Raw genomic sequence first — 17,149 nt, 5'->3', positions numbered from 1 at the left:
TCCCAGAGAGACCAATAAGGGCTCCTGCTGATAGAAAACTTATGAACAGAAAGAACACCACACACACTCTGGCAAAGAGAGAAACATGGGTCTTCCCTCATTAGGGTGATATTCTGTGAAGCTCTGGTGACAAGCAGGAGGCGGTACTGTGTGTGTGTGTGTGTGTGTGTGTGTGTGTGTGTGTGTGTGTGTATCTCATCTACCAGGGGAACATCAGAGGAATTGAGATCCCGTGGGAGCTTGTAGATCCCTGGTGGTAATTGACAAGGAAAGCCAGCAAACACGGACAGCGGCTCGAGGTGTGTCATCGTCACACGTGAAGCTGCTTCTGTCTCCTGCTGACTCTGACCGCTGCGCTGAGTGTGTTTCTCGCTCACACACGCGCGCCCGCGCACGAACACACGTACAGGCCTCCAGCTGTTTGTTATGTAATGATCCAGTGATCGTGATCCAGTTTCTCATTTAAATAATCCACCTCTTCCTCTCCTGGCACGGTCCTTGGTCGGCACACACATACACAGAGCTGAAAATTGGAAATTTGCAAGCGCCCTCTTCTTTAATTAAACGCCTCTCAATCTGCAGAGCACGCGCACGCACACGTGGATGCGCCTAATTACACAGTTTCAGACAAAAGCTGGATTCGACAACAGGCTAGCCCGTAATATGGAAGATATGAAATTTGTTTTGGCTTGAAGTTGATACAGCCGAATAAGTCAGGTTAACGCGAGAGGTTTGAAATTATGGGCTATAGAGCTACTTTTTGAAAAGCCACTAGGCTATGTATATAGGCATCTGGAGCGTTTTGGCGCACACGCATACATGCAAACAATCAAAGGCTCTAATATTTTCTACTCACTCGGATTTCCTGGCCAGGGCCAGAGACCGACAAAGGGTTGTCGGGGTCATCGGAACCAAAGAGCGGCAGCTGTGGCAACTTCCACCGTTTTCGGACTCACTTTCAACCGGCGAAATTGTGGATGGCTCGGCTGGGACCAGCTGCATGTCTCCTGGGTCCATAGGTTGGGTGGGCGAGGACTGGACAGCCGGAGCCGCCTCGACTTGTGCTGGTGAAGCCGCATCTGGCAAAGACCCCGGACTAGTCTTGAGCGGGGGGTCCTGGGGATGGTGGTGGTGATGATGAAGGCAGCTGGGGTCGGGGTGGTGATGGTGGTGATGGTGGTGATAAGGATGCTGTTGTTGTATCCTGACGTCCCGCAGGTGTCTGTTCTCGCCGATCAGCTCATCTACCCTCCGGTCCAGCTCTTCTATTCTTGCACGCTGGGTCTGGATGAGACTCTGCTGATTCTGGACGATGGTGGTAAGCTCCCGCAGGTACAGAATCGCCTGCACCGGGTTTTCTAGCAGGCTGGAGCTCATCATACGCTACCCACAGCAAGAGGAAGGAAGAGAAAGAGAGAGAGGGGGGAAAGAACCTGGACGCGCGGATGGAGGACAGAGGAGATGCAAAACAGCCTATTTGTGAGTGCGGATGAGAAGGTGGCGTGGGATGTCCTTCCGCTCTCCTCTCCTTGATTCTGTTCGGCTGTGGATGAGGCTACGCCGACCAAGTCAGTCTCCACTTCTCCAGTCGTTTACTCCCTCCCTCACTCTCTCTCACTCGCTCTCGCTCTCTCTCAAACACACACATACACTGCGCTGAGTGGTGCTGATGAGAGCAGCCAGCTCCAGATGTGACAGCAGGGAGGAGGGGAGGTGCTCGAGGATGGATGCGTCACTGCACGCACAGACACGAGCACGGTCCTAGCACGCGCCCTATAGGTAGCTACAAGGAGTTCTACGGAGCATCTTTAGTTTGTGGACTAGTATGTGAAGCTGATTTATTGCACACAAAATCCTTTTTTCTTTTAAATCTAAGAATTTGGTTAAACAATCGCAAGGCGGTGTATTTGTGTAGCATGTGCATCTTACGATGCATCTTGCCCCTGAGCTTTGTATGTAATTTAAAGGCCCATAAAAACTAAGTTAAAACTATAAATGCTCCAGAATGTGAAATTAGTTCGTACGAAATTGTCTATATAGAAATAAACAATACGGAACAAAAAAAAAGGGGGGGGGGGGGGATGTATTACATGCAAAGACAATTGAACGTCTCATGGTGCCTTGACCTAAACACTCATTCACAAAAGTCAAATAATACAAAACTTAGAGACTTTTATATTATTGTTTGCTTATTTATGTTTGCGTTGCCTATACTTTTTTTTTTTGGCCTGTCCCGTTTGTCTCTTTGCCATCAGAATTGTTGTCTAAAGGCGAAGAAAGATGCCCAACGGATTTACTTTGCCAAATGGACCATCCCAGCCTTGCCGTAATGGTCTATTTGATTCACCTTTTATTGTTTATTTTATTTTATTTTCACTTGCTAAATATGGGACAGACTTGACTGGGGAAAAGAAAGGGGAGAAAAAAAGAGGGAAAGAAAAACAGCGGGGAAGAGGGACGGGGATAAAGGGCAAAAAACAAAAACCAACAAATTAAGCAGACAAAAAATACATGTATCAATCACCTGGATCACCTGTTGAGAAAGAAAAAAGAGAAAACAAGCAGAAGAAAAAAAAAGAGCAACATAATAAACAACATCACGATGATCTATGGGAATATAACAGTAAATACTAAATATTAAACATTATTGTGCAGCACGTAAGATCGACAGCACACAGTGTGCTTTGAGGTAGGAGCCAAAAAGGGTGTAGTGTGTGTGTGTGAGAACCCGTGTGTACACCTGTGAGCATGGTCGCACTTGTTTTTAAAAGGTTCCTTCATGTAATGAAGTGCAAGAGGGTGTGGGGGGCCACAGCCCCGTCCTCCAGGGCATGAAGCAGGTATGGAAGAGATCAAAACTCCAGACATCCAGAGGCCCTCAGAACACAAGAGACCAAGGAAGACCAACAGAGGGGCAGCCAGAAGCCGGGGGGGGGGTTGCAGTGACGCGCCCGTGAGCTCCATCGGCAGCCAGCTGTGTCAGAGTGACCGAGCCCCAGGCCGAGAGGCTGAGGGCACCCCACCCCCGAAGTGGCCCGAGCGAGCCCCAGGCTCCAGGCCCCGACAAGCAGCCACCAAGAAGTGAGGTTCTTTGTGTCCTGGACGCCCACCCCCGGACACAAAGAACCACCAACGCACCGATGTCTGAGGGCGTCTGCCACTGGCAGGGGAAGTGGTGGGGGGAGATAGGCCTCCATACCTTGGAGGGCCTGAGATGTCCCCAGAGAGGTGGCGTCTGATACCCAACCTGACATATAGACACAGCCATACAGGCACACACAGATACAGACATCCATTCCCACCCTCATGCTCTCATATGCAATTACTCAACACTCATCCAACGTGGAGACAGACATAGGTACCCTTGCCCCTGGAGGGGGAAACTGCACCCAGACCCAGGTAGTGTTACCCTTTTCCCTGGGGTGGAGAGAAGCAGACTGCCCCGACTCGGCAGCAGCAGGGAGGCCCCACATTCCAGACCCCAATCAGACGGCCAACTCCTCCTCCCACCCCGTCATCCACTCATCTTCCAGACTACACAGGATAATAGACGCCCAGGCTGAGATCTTCCTCCACCTCTCCTGTATCTCCCCCTCCTGCAGAGTGAGTTCCTGAAGGAAGAGGAGACCTCCTGCAAGATGTAACAGCCTCCCCCACCAGTTGAAGAGCCCCCCAGGTGGCTCGATGCACTGGCCCCCATACACCCACCCGCCCACAACCCCAGCAACACACCAACCAGGACCCAAGCCCTCAAGGCCCAGCCAGGGCCCCAGCCCAAAGACGGAGCACCCCCAGAACCCCACGCCCGTACCGGACCCACCCAGGGGCAGCCAGGCTACCAGTCAGTAACCCGCGTCCATCAGCACAGACCCTCCCCTAGCCCCGCTGCACGCAACCACGAGGAAACCGTCACCTAAGAGCCAACAGAGCCCTTAATAGGCCATGACCGCAACCCCGGGTTGAGCCCTCCAAGGAAGATGCTCCTGGGGAATCCCCCGACGCCCCAAGCCTGTCCCTGCCCCCACACCAATCACAACAGCAAAGGTGGGACCAAACTATGACCCCCCACCCCCACTAGGTGATGGAGCTGATCAAAGGAGCCTAGAGTAATTGATCTGATGTGGTGGCAGAGGCTGTATCAAGACTAATGTAATCTAATAGATCATTTCTATATTATTATTAAGATTATTTTTATTTTTCCAGTTCATGAGGACTGTTTTCTTGGCTATGCATAGGGCAGTGAAAACCATATGGGCTATATTCTTTTCTGTAGTGACATTATCTAAGCTGCCCAACAAACTCACTAAAGGGGAAGTTGGAATGTTACATTTCAGACACTTCGATAAGTCTTCACATATCTCGCGCCAAAACTTCTGAACTGGTGGACAGAACCAAAGAGCATGGATATAATTGTCCGGTGAATTGGTTTGGCAGTGTGAGCAGTTGTTGGTAGACGTAAAGCCCATCTTGAACATCCAATGACCTGTATAGTGCACTCTATGTAATATTTTGTATTGAATTAATTGAAGACTGGGATTTCTAATTAAATGAAAGGTTTTTAAGCAAATCTGAGTCCAGAAGTTTTGGTCTATCAAATGGAATAAATTCTGATCCTTCTAATATATGTTCTAAGTATTTGATTCCTTTACCACTCCAATCTGGAAAGTTTATCATATTATTGTTTTGTAATATGTCAGGGTTGTTCCAGATAGGTGTACGTTTGCATGGGATTAATGAAGACTCCGTCAATTTTAGAAACTCCCACCATGCTGTCAGAGAAGAGCTGATGCTGATGCTTTTGAAGCATTGATGTCGTTGGATGTTTGAGCTGATAAATGGTAGGTCTGAGATCTCTAGATTATTGCGAAGTGCTTGTTCTACATCTAGCCAAGGTTCATCTAAGAGGGTATGTTTTAGCCATCCTGAGATAAACTGAAGCCTTTTGGCTAGTAGTGCTGAAAGTTGGTAGTTGTGATCATTGAGAAGAAATAATTTATTTTTGGTAAGACCATCATTTTTATAGCGGCAACCCTTCCCATGAGTAATATGGGTAAACATTTCCATCTAGCCAGATCGCCTTCTACTGTCTTTAAAAGTGGGATATGGTTTAATTTAGTCAGATCTACAAGCTTGGGAGAAACATTAATACCTAAATATTTTATATTTCCCAATTGCAGTGGTGTAGAAGAAGAATTATGGAAGGAGCAATTAATCGGGAGGACTGTAGATTTTGATCAGTTAATTGAGTAATCTGATATTCTTGCAAAAGAGTTTATCAATTCAATCACCCCAGAGATATTGGTTTGTGAGTTTTGGAGAAAAAGTAACACATCATCCGCATAAAGGCTGATTTTATGTTCCACGTTCTTGCATTTTATGCCCTTAATTACTGAATTCTGTCTAACTGCTGCTGCTAGTGGTTCAATAAAAATTGCAAACAGTGAAGGGGAGAGTGGGCATCTTGCCTGGTGCCCCTCAGGAGACAGAAGCTGGAGGATGTTTGGTCATTTGTTTTGACACAAGCTGTTGGGAAATTGTATAATATTTTTAACCAGTTAATGAAAGAGGTTCCAAAACCAAATTTGTGTAAAGTTGCAAATAGAAATTTCCAATTTACTCTGTCAAATGCTTTTTCTGCATCTAAAGAAAATATTGTCGTTTCAAGGTTTTTACTGTATAAGTAGTCCATCAAATTAAGTAATCTACGTGTATTTGTTGATGAGTGCCTACCAACCAGTTTGGTCAGGATGAATTAAGAGGGGGGTTATTTTCTCTAATCTCTTTGAGAGAGCTTTGCAGATTATTTTAAGGTCTACATTTATAAGGGATATTGGACGATAGCTTGAGGGATATACAGGGTCTTTGCCTGGTTTTAGCAGGAGATTAATGTTTGAAGAATTCATATTTGATGGAAGTCTGCCCTTTTCTTTGATTTCCAACAACGTTCTGTAAAAAACTGGTGCTAGAATCGTCCAGAATTCTTTCTAGAATTCTGCAGGAAAGCCTACACATTTTCTGAGAAGTGCTCTTGCCATTTACTTCTGCTCTTAGCCAATACTTCGGTTTACTGACGTAGTTCAAGCGTAGGCTGCACTAAACGAGAGATTTCCGAGTGTTCCTGAAAGCAACACAATAATTGCTGAGTCGTCACGTGCTACACGGATGCGGAAGTGCGAAACTGTTGTTTTGCTAAACGAGTGGCTATCGCCGACACATTTTTTTTCCCATTATACTGTTTTTGTGGTCGTAAACAACACTCATGGTCAGGTGAGACTGTCTTTCTAGTAAAACAAGTCTTTAAACGGGTATGGCTATGCTCACGGATATTCTGCATTTAGGATTAAGAGGTGTCAGATGTCGGGTTATTTCATTACGGAGATCAGCTGTTTGAAATATAATATCTTCAGCAATTTGGGTGCAGATTTATTTACCGTTCGAGCTATTAGCTTTTAGAAAATTCTGACCAGCTGAAGACGATAAAAAGAGTCCACATAGTGCTGTGGTTAAAGAAATGATATAATATTCCTGCGCCGTCATGTGAGAGTCAGACGTGAAGTGTGTGTGTGTGTGTGTGTGTGTGTGTGTGTGTGTGTGTCAGTGTCAGTCAGAGACAGCGAGAGAGATTGCCATATGACATAAGCCCTCATAAATTTGATACTCAGCATGGTATTTTTAACAATATTGTTTGTCAGGAATGCAATCCTTACTATGAGAATATGCCATTACAACACAGTGGTACAGTTTGATTCAACTTTGTTGCTCTCTTGCTTTGCAGGATGACACAGAAGCACTGCCTGGAGGGCCAGGTGTACTCTGTGCCTCTCATCCAGCCCGACCTGAGGAGGGAGGAGGCTGTTCATCAGATAGCAGACGCACTGATGTACTTGGAGAACATTTCTACAGACATCTTCAGAAGGCAAGCCCACCACACACACACACACACACACACACACACACACACACACACACACACACAGTTTACAGTTTCCAGGTTGGTCTCGCAGTGTTTGACTCTTGGTTGTAAACTGAATCACTGGGTCTGCAGTCTTTTTCTTTGTTTACATTTTCATGGTTGCAAATACGGGATGAATATGAAATTAATAGGGAAATTACATTGTTGTTTGTGGTTACATTGTAGTAATACAATGTATTATACAAATTCATTATTATTGATATTGTTTTATTCCTTCAGTTTATACCACTACATTTTATTCAGGGTAGGAGTGAGCCAGATGTTATTCCAGAGCCTGTTTCAGGGATTGTTTCATTTTTAGTGTCATTTATTTAAAGGTTACTTTGATCAATTTTAGCTTATCAGATTTTCAAAATGGCAAAAAGTTTTAAAGCTACAGAGTTTTTTAAAAAACTCAACAGTAGTGATCTCTGCATTTGCTCAGGCTAGGTAGCAAAGAGTGTTTAACAACAAAAGAACAGGTTTTAATAACGCACAAAATGAATTGGTAGCAGATATAACAGCAGCTGTTGCAAGTTTGCTCATGGGCCAAAAAGCTTTGTCATATTTAATAGATTGCACCGTTAACAAACAGCAGCTGCTTGAGGACAGATGGTCCTGTCTGGCACCCTGAAAACAGAGGAGGTGTTGCCTGTGACAGCATGGAAACAATAACATTTATGAACAGAACAGTTTTGGCCATGTAAACTTTTGAAACATGAGCTTTTTATAAGTAGATCACTGATAAAACATGAGAGTGGCATTTGATACTTATACATAATCTCAATGAATTGTAGGAGTCTTCAGTTCCTTTTGGGGGGTTTCGGGACTCTGCAGGATATATAATAAAGAACTGGATTGTGCAGTATCCTTGACATACGGTTATCCTTTGTGTGTAGATGTGCATATGCCCATATTCAGTTGTTGTTGCTTGCAGGGTGTCAGACAGTGTCGAGAAAAACCGTCACCAGCTCAAGAGCATCACTGACCGGATCAGACTAGCTCAGGCCCGTGTCGACAAGATTAAAGGCAGCAAGAAAGCCACCAAGGTAACACTGAATCTTCACCCTAGAAGGCAGCTTTTTAAGTTCTGATACAGAATATAGGAGAAAAAAAGAGTAAAAATGTTATTTTATGTGCATATAGGTTTTCTCCAGTGCCAAGTACCCAGCCCCAGATCAACTTCAGGACTACTTGTCTATCTTCGCTGGAGCTACAGACCCCTCTTCACAAACACGGCCCCGACACAGAATACAGAATAAACTGCGACCCTTTGATGAAAAGGCTTTGCAGGTGAGATCAACACATTAAAATGTTGGGGGGGAAAAGAGCAAAGGTTTTGAAAAGCAATTTTCAAAATTATGAAAATGATGACTGTGACTTGCTAAGAGCCACATTGCATATTTTATTTTCGCAAAGCTGATGTCTTAAAAGAGTTTGCTGACTAGTTAGTGTTGCTGCTTCTTTGTTCAGCTCATGCTGCTAAAACAGCAGGTAGAAAACAGGAATATGGACACGGTTAACTTTATTTACATAGCTTTTATCCACACCTCACGTTCTAGTCAAATGAGGGCATGGGGACTCTGAGCACACTGGTCATATTTATGCAGACTGCTGGGCAAACCACTTTAAAGCTTTAGAGCATTTGCAGGAGTCTTGGTCTTGGATATATCCATAGTGATGTGGGTAATACCTTAAATTACACACATTTTATTTTGACCTGATTTAAAACTTTGATATTTCAAGTGAATGCTTGACTGGATGTGAATGCCCTGTAAACCTTGTGAAACATGTTTATGCATAAATCTCCACTCGGCCTGCGTATTTCCTGTTTTGCTAAGTAAACATTTTCAGGCCAAGTAGGTTATGTTGTCTGTTTAAAAAATACTGCAAAGTAGTACACAGCAGCCAATTGTATGTGCACTCTGTTGCTTTTACTTGCAATTTAGTACTTATTTAGGAGGTAAAATGGAGGTGAAAACAACATAGACTTGTAGAAAAATGCAGCTTGTCAATCATGTATCGAAAGCCGCAACAGGCATGTCCCTTCTTTTCTGTAGATTTAACTACACATGAGTCACAGTTGAAGTTGTCACATACTGTATGTGATGTATGTAAATGGGTTATATCAGAACCCAGCTGTATTTGTGTCACCGCACAGTGACAAGAGATGTGTTTTTTTTTCCCCCCAAGTGGTTCTTGTGTGTACGTGCTCTGCTCCTTCATTATTTATAGCAAACACCACTGTTTTTCCTTCACCGTTACAGAAAACTTAACAGGAAAAAATATAAAAATAATATTTTTTCCTGCCTGTGCTTGCACGTGTTTGTGTATCTGTGTGTATTTGTCGGCTTGGGAAGGGAACAAAAAAGAAAATAGAGCTGGCATTTGTCTCTGATGCAGAAATGCATTATTCAGTACCCCCCTCAATAGAAGCAATACCCCCTAACATATAACTTGGTGTTGTAGTTTGTGTGCATCTATGCGCAGGAGCACTTTGATGACATTTACGATATGCGTTGCTAAAGATTTCGTTAACATTTTCTTGATCTCCTTCTCACTCCAAGTCCTGCTTTCTTCCTTTCAGGAGAAGTTAATGTATTTCCCTGTGTGCGTGAGAAATAAGAAGAAGACTGAGGATGAGACAGAAGAAGGATTGGGCAGTCTGCCGCGTAACATCTCATCTGTCAGCTCTCTTTTGCTCTTTAATACCACAGAAAATCTGTGAGTCTGCACACGCCAGCACAGACACAGATGTTTATTGTAAACACTGACTGATTTCAATGTTCTCTCGTATGTTTTAATTTGTGTCTTATTTTTTTAAAGATATAAGAAATATGTGTTTCTTGATCCTTTGGCGGGAGCAGTGACAAAAACGCACACAACACTAGAGACGGAAAAAGAAGATAAACCATTCGATGCTCCTCTGTCCATTACAAAGAGAGAGCAACTGGAGAGACAGGTACCTTCTGACTTTTCCTTTTTTTTTCTGTGAAGGATCAGATCTGTTAAAACTTAATCATGGTTTTCTTTTTCTCTTAACAGATAGCAGAGAGTTATTTCTATGTGCCAGACCTGGGTCAAGTGCCTGAGATAGATGTGCCGTCCTACCTGCCAGACCTGCCAGGTATTGCAGACGACCTGTCTTACAGCGCAGACCTCGGACCTGGATTTGCCCCCTCGGGACCCACACACAACATCCCCGAGCTGCCCTGCTTCTCTGAGGAGAGCAGTGCACCAGGTAGATGTCTTATGTTGTGAACCTCAATCATTTTGTGCCCATTTGTCTTTTACTGTGAAGCTTTTTGTGATATCTGAAAAGATGCTACATAAATAGATCAAATTTTCTTCCAGTGTTATACAGTATTTCATCTGCTTGTTTCAGGAACTCAGCTCCAGCTTGATGGCACACCACCTCCGCCACCTCCCCCGCCCCCTCCTCCGGAGCCTTCCCTCCCTCCCGCAGCTCCGGCGTCAGCTCCTCCTCCGCCACCTCCACCACCCCCTCCTGCAGACAGCTCCGCAGAAGTTTCCCAAGTGCCAAGTTCAGGTTTGTCACATTTATGCACGTCAGTAGTCTCGTACAGGCTCTACACTGCTGACTTGGAGCGAACCTGACAGTGTCTTAAAGCCTGTTCCCTCAGTTATGCACACACGGACTAAATGATGTTTGTCCTCATAAATTAGATTGACCTCAGTGATGTAAACCCAGACCTCACTGGCTCCTCTAAATACAGGTCCTGTGTCGGGTGCACCCAGCGAGGTGGTCCAGCCGTCAGATGGCCGTGCCAGCCTGCTGGAGTCTATCCGCAACGCCGGGGGCATCGGCAAAGCCAAGTTACGCAACGTTAAGGAACGCAAGCTGGAGAAGAAGAAACAAAAGGAGCAAGAACAAGGTGTCAGATGGTTTGAGCGTGGATGTGGTTCTGCCCATGTTTTATTAATGAGCACACGGCAGTCATCCAGGCAAAGTGGAGCGTGACCAGCCCCTAATTAGTATTCAACCAGGAGTTTATACAGTATTTCACACTGAATGTTAAGATGAGATCGTTTTTGACTATCACATATGCTTAACTGTGTGACTTCAGTTTCATACCAACCAACGATTGTACTTAAAAACTGTTTTACCTAATATTAGACAGCATATCTCTGGCCCTTTCATTTTCTCGCCAGGTCATGACCTTACATTTCTTTCTTTTTTCAAGAGAACTGCCTTGACTGAATAACTAGATTAAGAAAAAAAAAGTCTTGTAATTATATGCTTCACTTTGAAGTGCAGCACTGGGGAATTAGTGAGACCATAATCTCTTCCAATTGCAAATTTAAAAAAAATACTGGTAGCATGATTATTTATTTACTCTTTTTTTTTCCTTCTAAAATAGCAGTGGGAGCGGCCGCCGGTGGTGGAGACTTTATGTCTGATCTCTTCAACAAACTTGCTATGCGACGAAAAGGTTAGAGGCCCGTTTTATGTCAAATGAAATTGAAAATACTGATATTAGTGATTGAATTTGCATAATGTCTTCTATCCTCTGTTCAGGAATATCTGGTAAGGGTCCAGCTGGTGGAGAGTCAGGTGATGCTCCGGCCGGTCCTTCTGGGGCATTTGCGAGGATGTCAGATGTCATCCCTCCACTTCCTGCCCCACATACAGCGACAACAGACGATGACGACTGGGAAGCGTAATGGACAAACACCACATTCGATGCCCTTTGATACAGTTATTTAAAATGATTTAATTTCCTTCTAACACAGAAATACTATTAAAAAAAAAAAAAAAAAGGAAAATGCAAATGATCAAACAATTTACTGATGTTTAATTTAAGCAGAACATGTTAAACGATGATGATGGAACGGATCTGCAGGCTTTGCATTACATAACACATTGCTTTGAATTCTACGAATATTTCAAACTTCAGGAGTAAATCAGTCACATGTATTTGCTATGCCAGCGCTGTGCCTGATATGTGTGGTAGCTGTTCAGTAAGTAGTTTTTAACAAGCCAAACTTAAAAATAGAGGAGAAGTTATTTTCTTTTATGAGATTCAGACGGATAACCCTGACTAGAAGTGTTAATTGCCCCGTTAGCCTTTGTTTGCATCGTGCCATCAAATTCATCATTCTCCAGCCATTAAATAAAACGAGATGTAGAGAGTGTACAAAAAATGAAATATATAATAAATATGAAAACTGAAAAACTGCCTGACTGATTTTTTTTTTTTTAACCAGCAGCACTCACAAGGGTGCAAGATGTTCAAAAGCCTGTGGTGTGATATTGAACTTTGTGTCTCTTCCCCCCCCTCCCCTCTTGCAGTTGCACATCATTTTCTTATCATCCTAACACAAGTCTCCGTGAATATTAGGGAGATGTTAGTTGGGTCCTTTGGGAGAGGAACTATGCTTTTTTCTGCTTCTTTTCCAGGAAGAACTAGGAAAGAAGAACATACAGACACAATATGAAAATTTAAAATGTCAATCATGAAGGGGACGTTTTTAACAATACAGGGAGCGCAGAATTATTAGGCAAATGAGTATTTTGTCCACATCATCCTCTTCATGCATGTTGTCTTTCTCCAAGCTGTATAGGCTCGAAAGCCTACTACCAATTAAGCATATTAGGTGATGTGCATCTCTGTAATGAGAAGGGGTGTGGTCTAATGACATCAACACCCTATATCAGGTGTGCATAATTATTAGGCAACGTCCTTTCCTTTGGCAAAATGGGTCAAAAGAAGGACTTGACAGGCACAGAAAAGTAAAAAAAATAGTGAGATATCTTGCAGAGGGATGCAGCAGTCTCAAAATTGCAAAGCTTCTGAAGCGTGATCATCGAACAATCAAGCGTTTCATTCAAAATAGTCAACAGGGTCGCAAGAAGCGTGTGGAAAAACCAAGGCGCAAAATAACTGCCCATGAACTGAGAAAAGTCAAGCGTGCAGCTGCCAAGATGCCACTTGCCACCAGTTTGGCCATATTTCAGAGCTGCAACATCACTGGAGTGCCCAAAAGCACAAGGTGTGCAATACTCAGAGACATGGCCAAGGTAAGAAAGGCTGAAAGACGACCACCACTGAACAAGACACACAAGCTGAAACGTCAAGACTGGGCCAAGAAATATCTCAAGACTGATTTTTCTAAGGTTTTATGGACTGATGAAATGAGAGTGAGTCTTGATGGGCCAGATGGATGGGCCCGTGGCTGGATTGGTAAAGGGCAGAGAGCTCCAGTCCGACTCAGACGCCAGCAAGGTGGAGGTGGAGTACTGGTATCATCAAAGATGAGCTTGTGGGGCCTTTTCGGGTTGAGGATGGAGTCAAGCTCAACTCCCAGTCCTACTGCCAGTTCCTGGAAGACACCTTCTTCAAGCAGTGGTACAGGAAGAAGTCTGCATCCTTCAAGAAAAACATGATTTTCATGCAGGACAATGCTCCATCACACGCGTCCAAGTACTCCACAGCGTGGCTGGCAAGAAAGGGTATAAAAGAAGAAAAACTAATGACATGGCCTCCTTGTTCACCTGATCTGAACCCCATTGAGAACCTGTGGTCCATCATCAAATGTGAGATTTACAAGGAGGGAAAACAGTACACCTCTCTGAACAGTGTCTGGGAGGCTGTGGTTGCTGCTGCACGCAATGTTGATGGTGAACAGATCAAAACACTGACAGAATCCATGGATGGCAGGCTTTTGAGTGTCCTTGCAAAGAAAGGTGGCTATATTGGTCGCTGATTTGTTTTTGTTTTGTTTTTGAATGTCAGAAATGTATATTTGTGAATGTGGAGATGTTATATTGGTTTCACTGGTAAAAATAACTAATTGAAATGGGTATATATTTGTTTTTTGTTAAGTTGCCTAATAATTATGCACAGTAATAGTCACCTGCACGCACAGATATCCCCCTAAAATAGCTAAAACTAAAAACAAACTAAAAACTACTTCCAAAAACATTCAGATTTGATATTAATGAGTTTTTTGGGTTCATTGAGAACATGGTTGTTGTTCAATAATAAAATTATTCCTCAAAAATACAACTTGCCTAATAATTCTGCACTCCCTGTAATGTTCCTCACCTTTCGTAAGGCAGCAAAAGCAGGCCCAAACGTCGTGTGCGTGGTAGTGCGATCTTTAATCCATGTGGGAAGTTTAGAGAGCGTAGCAGGCCGGGAGTAACGCCTGTCACACAGCACAACGGAGGAATAATCGCCCCGATGACGAATAGCTCTTCCTTTGAACAGAGGATATCACGCACAAGTTAATAAAACTGTATTTTGATATTGATATGTATTAATATGACTTCATTATCTGTACCTATAGACTGATTGACAGCCTTCATGCAGATGTTTTCTATTAGAGCTTGTCCTGGACTCCTCCCCTGACTGTGAGGCTGAAATAGAAAAAAAGATGAGATTTGATACTAAGCTGCATGTCGCCTTCCCTCTAATCTTCTATTTACAATGAAGTCACAGTAGAAGCTGCTGGTAAAGAGTCTCACCAGGTGTTTGTCCAGATATGACATCTTTTCTTGCAGCTCTGGGGACTTGATGTTTGGATAGGGCATTCCCACCATCACTACACACCTGTTATCAAAAGCACAAACCCACACTGATTAGTGTGATATACTTTAAACCAGGGGTTTCAAATTTAAGACCCAGTGGCCAAACTCCAATCTGGCTCACTGCACGGTTTTAGAAAATGTGAAGGAGGGAATACATTTTATATTTTAACTGTATTTTAATACATTTTCCTGCTTCTCTTGCTGATAAAGACCTCCCCCCATGGCCATTCAAACTACATTGAAGTAATTAAGTAATAGACAAACAATTAAATGACATAAAAGTTCTTGTTTTTTTTCCCCACTATCAGCTAGAAATGTCTTTTTTTTTTAAATAAAATTAAATTAAAAAAAATAGGAAATTTTTTCTGAGAACAGAAACTTCATGTTTTATAATTACAGCACAGTCTGGGTAATGGAAATAATTCTGTCTTTTTCTTATATTAACACATCTCAGCTAAAAGTGTAGTTCTTTTCACTGACTGAAAGGCCAGTTTCAATGGTCCAGCCCACTTGAGATCAAAATGGGCTGAATGTGGCCCATGATGTAAAATGACTTTGACTTTCCCTGCTTTAAAACGGTGTACAACTGCTTGTTCGGCGCCCTTCAATTACCTGCCCAAATCATCGGAGAAATTGATTCCCTCACTCATCTTTCCCCCAACCACAGAGAACAACAATGCTCCTGTGAGTCCACTGCAGTCCGCAGAACACCTCTAAAGTAAAAAAGACAATCATTGCTTGGCAGTGGTAAAACACAATCCTAATGATCATCAGTTTAGTTATCAGAATCAGAATCAGAATACTTTATTGATCCCTGGGGGAAATTATTTTTTGTTACAGTGCTCCATTTTAAACCAACATTAAGACAAGACAGACAATACGCTAACTAAGAATAGTACAATATATACATATATATACATACATACATACATACATAAGTCACTTATAAATAAATATTTGGAAAAGAAACATGTGTAGTTATAGCAGCAAACAGTGTGTTAAGTGGATGCGTTGTACAGGGAGATGGCCACAGGCAGGAATGATTTCCTGTGTCGTTCAGTGGTGCTTTTCGGTAATCTCAGTCTCTCACTGAACGAGCTCCTGTGACTGACCAACATGTCATGGAGTGGGTGGGAGGTGTTATCCAACATTGTCTTTATCTTGGACAGCATCCGCCTCTCCGACACCACCTTGAGGGAGTCCAGCTCCATCCCCACAACATTGCTGGCCTTACGGATCAGTTTATTAAGTCTGTTGGCATCTGCGACCCTCAGCCTGCTCCCCCAGCATGCAACAGCATAGAGGATCGCACTGGCCACCACAGACTCATAGAAAATCCTCAGCATTTTCTGGCAGATGTTGAAGGACCTCAGTCGCCTCAAAAAATAGAGACGACTCTGGCCCTTCCTGTAAAGTGCTGTGGTGTTTTTAGCCCAGTCCAGTTTATTGTCAATGTGTACTCCAAGGTATTTATAGTCCTCCACAATGTCAACACTGACCCCCTGGATTGAAACAGGGGTCAAGTGTTTCCTGGTCTTCCTGAAGTCCACGATCAGTTCCTTGGTCTTTGCCACGTTGAGCTGCAGATGATTCTGCTCACACCACGTGACAAAGGAGTCGACCACAGCCCGGTACTCTGTCTCATCATCCCTGCTGATGCATCCAACCACCGCAGAGTCATCAGAAAACTTCTGAAGATGGCAGGTCTCTGTGCAGTGGCTGAAGTCTGTGGTGTAGAGGGTGAAGAGGAAGGGGGAGAGGACAGTCCCCTGTGGTGCCCCTGTGTTGCTAATCACCTTGTCAGACACACACTGTGGGAGACGTACATATTGTGGTCTTCCTGTCAGGTAATCAACAATCCAGGACACCAGAGAAGCATCCACCTGCATCGCTGCTAACTTATCACCCAGGAGGGTCGGCCTGATGGTGTTGAAAGCACTGGAAAAGTCAAAAAACATGACCCTCACAGTGCTCGCCGGCTGGTCCAGATGGGTGTAGACACGATTGAGCAGGTAGATGATGGCGTCCTCTGTTCCGAGACGAGGCTGATAAGCGAACTGAAGGGGATCCAGATGTGGTCTTACTATGGGTCGCAGCTGGTCCAGGATGAGCCTTTCCAGGGTCTTCATGATGTGGGAGGTCAGTGCCACGGGCCTGTAATCCTGGGGGCCACTGGGACGAGGCGTCTTTGGTACAGGGACGAGGCATGATGTCTTCCACATCACCGGGACCCTCTGCAGACTCAGACTCAGCATAAACAGTTTATGAAAGACTCCACATAGCTGGGGGGCACAGGCCTTGAGGACAAGGGGACTCACTCCGTCTGGTCCAGCAGACTTGCCTGAGTGAAGTCTCCTCATTTGCATCTCAACCTGGTATTGAGTGAAGGTGATGGGTGGGGGAGGGGTGTCAGGAATCTCACAGGAGGCAACATGTGAAGAGAGAGGCTGGCACAGTGGTGTGGCTCTGGATTCCAGGCTGACTGCAGGTGAGGTTGTGGGGGTGGGAGCAGACACTGTGGTGTCGAATCTATTGAAAAACAGATTCAACTCGTCGGCTCTATTCTCACCTCCCTCAGCTCCCCTGCTGTTGGTTGGCCTGAATCCAGTGATGGTCTTCATGCCCCTCCACACCTCTCTCAT

At 44.1% G+C, this 17,149-nt stretch overlaps 3 protein-coding genes across 7 annotated transcripts in view; 1 reads left to right on the top strand and 2 right to left on the bottom strand.

The window, feature by feature from the left end:
• The window catches only part of iqsec3b (IQ motif and Sec7 domain ArfGEF 3b), a 37,084-nt gene extending 35,432 nt beyond the window's left edge, over positions 1-1,652 (bottom strand). Inside the window, exon 1 of one of the 2 annotated variants that reach the window (XM_086298550.1) lies at positions 857-1,652. In XM_086298550.1, the coding sequence (XP_086154676.1) occupies positions 857-1,380 (524 nt within the window). In that variant the 5' untranslated portion in view covers positions 1,381-1,652. The remainder of the gene's footprint in view (positions 1-856) is intronic. The other variant, XM_086298548.1, reaches the window with a different exon arrangement.
• Positions 1,653-6,130: 4,478 nt separating this feature from the next.
• Positions 6,131-12,150, top strand: washc1 (WASH complex subunit 1). Its single transcript, XM_086298546.1, has 11 exons — positions 6,131-6,267; positions 6,776-6,916; positions 7,890-8,001; positions 8,099-8,245; positions 9,540-9,676; positions 9,779-9,914; positions 9,998-10,193; positions 10,338-10,502; positions 10,690-10,848; positions 11,335-11,406; positions 11,493-12,150. Exons 1-11 carry the CDS (start codon positions 6,260-6,262, stop codon positions 11,636-11,638), a joined length of 1,419 nt encoding a protein of 472 aa, XP_086154672.1. The 5' UTR covers positions 6,131-6,259; the 3' UTR covers positions 11,639-12,150.
• The window catches only part of ddx11 (DEAD/H (Asp-Glu-Ala-Asp/His) box helicase 11), a 17,026-nt gene continuing 10,966 nt past the window's right edge, over positions 11,090-17,149 (bottom strand). For 3 of the 4 annotated variants that reach the window (XM_086298543.1, XM_086298544.1, XM_086298545.1), the window contains exons 24-28: positions 15,120-15,220; positions 14,445-14,529; positions 14,261-14,336; positions 14,023-14,177; positions 11,090-12,380 (exon numbers count right to left, since the gene is read on the bottom strand). In XM_086298543.1, the coding sequence (XP_086154669.1) occupies positions 12,348-12,380; positions 14,023-14,177; positions 14,261-14,336; positions 14,445-14,529; positions 15,120-15,220 (450 nt within the window). In that variant the 3' untranslated portion in view covers positions 11,090-12,347. The remainder of the gene's footprint in view (positions 12,381-14,022; positions 14,178-14,260; positions 14,337-14,444; positions 14,530-15,119; positions 15,221-17,149) is intronic. The other variant, XM_086298542.1, reaches the window with a different exon arrangement.

The sequence above is a fragment of the Aulonocara sp. 'chitande type north' Nkhata Bay genome, linkage group LG7 (genome assembly GCF_057382095.1).
Source record: "Aulonocara sp. 'chitande type north' Nkhata Bay isolate Kocher_YH1m ecotype deep benthic linkage group LG7, A_spYH_male_GT1.1, whole genome shotgun sequence".
Taxonomy (NCBI): Eukaryota; Metazoa; Chordata; class Actinopteri; order Cichliformes; family Cichlidae; genus Aulonocara; species Aulonocara sp. 'chitande type north' Nkhata Bay.
The sequence above is the reverse complement of the archived record's forward strand: the minus strand, read 5'-3'. Positions and strand labels throughout refer to the sequence as shown.

What these genes read in the sequence shown, in the direction of transcription:
- washc1 (XM_086298546.1), top strand. An exon ending in GAGAGCAACTGGAGAGACAG is followed by an intron (nt 9,915 to 9,997) that starts GTACCTTCTGAC and finishes TTCTCTTAACAG; the next exon opens with ATAGCAGAGAGTTATTTCTA. An exon ending in TGAGGAGAGCAGTGCACCAG is followed by an intron (nt 10,194 to 10,337) that starts GTAGATGTCTTA and finishes TGCTTGTTTCAG; the next exon opens with GAACTCAGCTCCAGCTTGAT.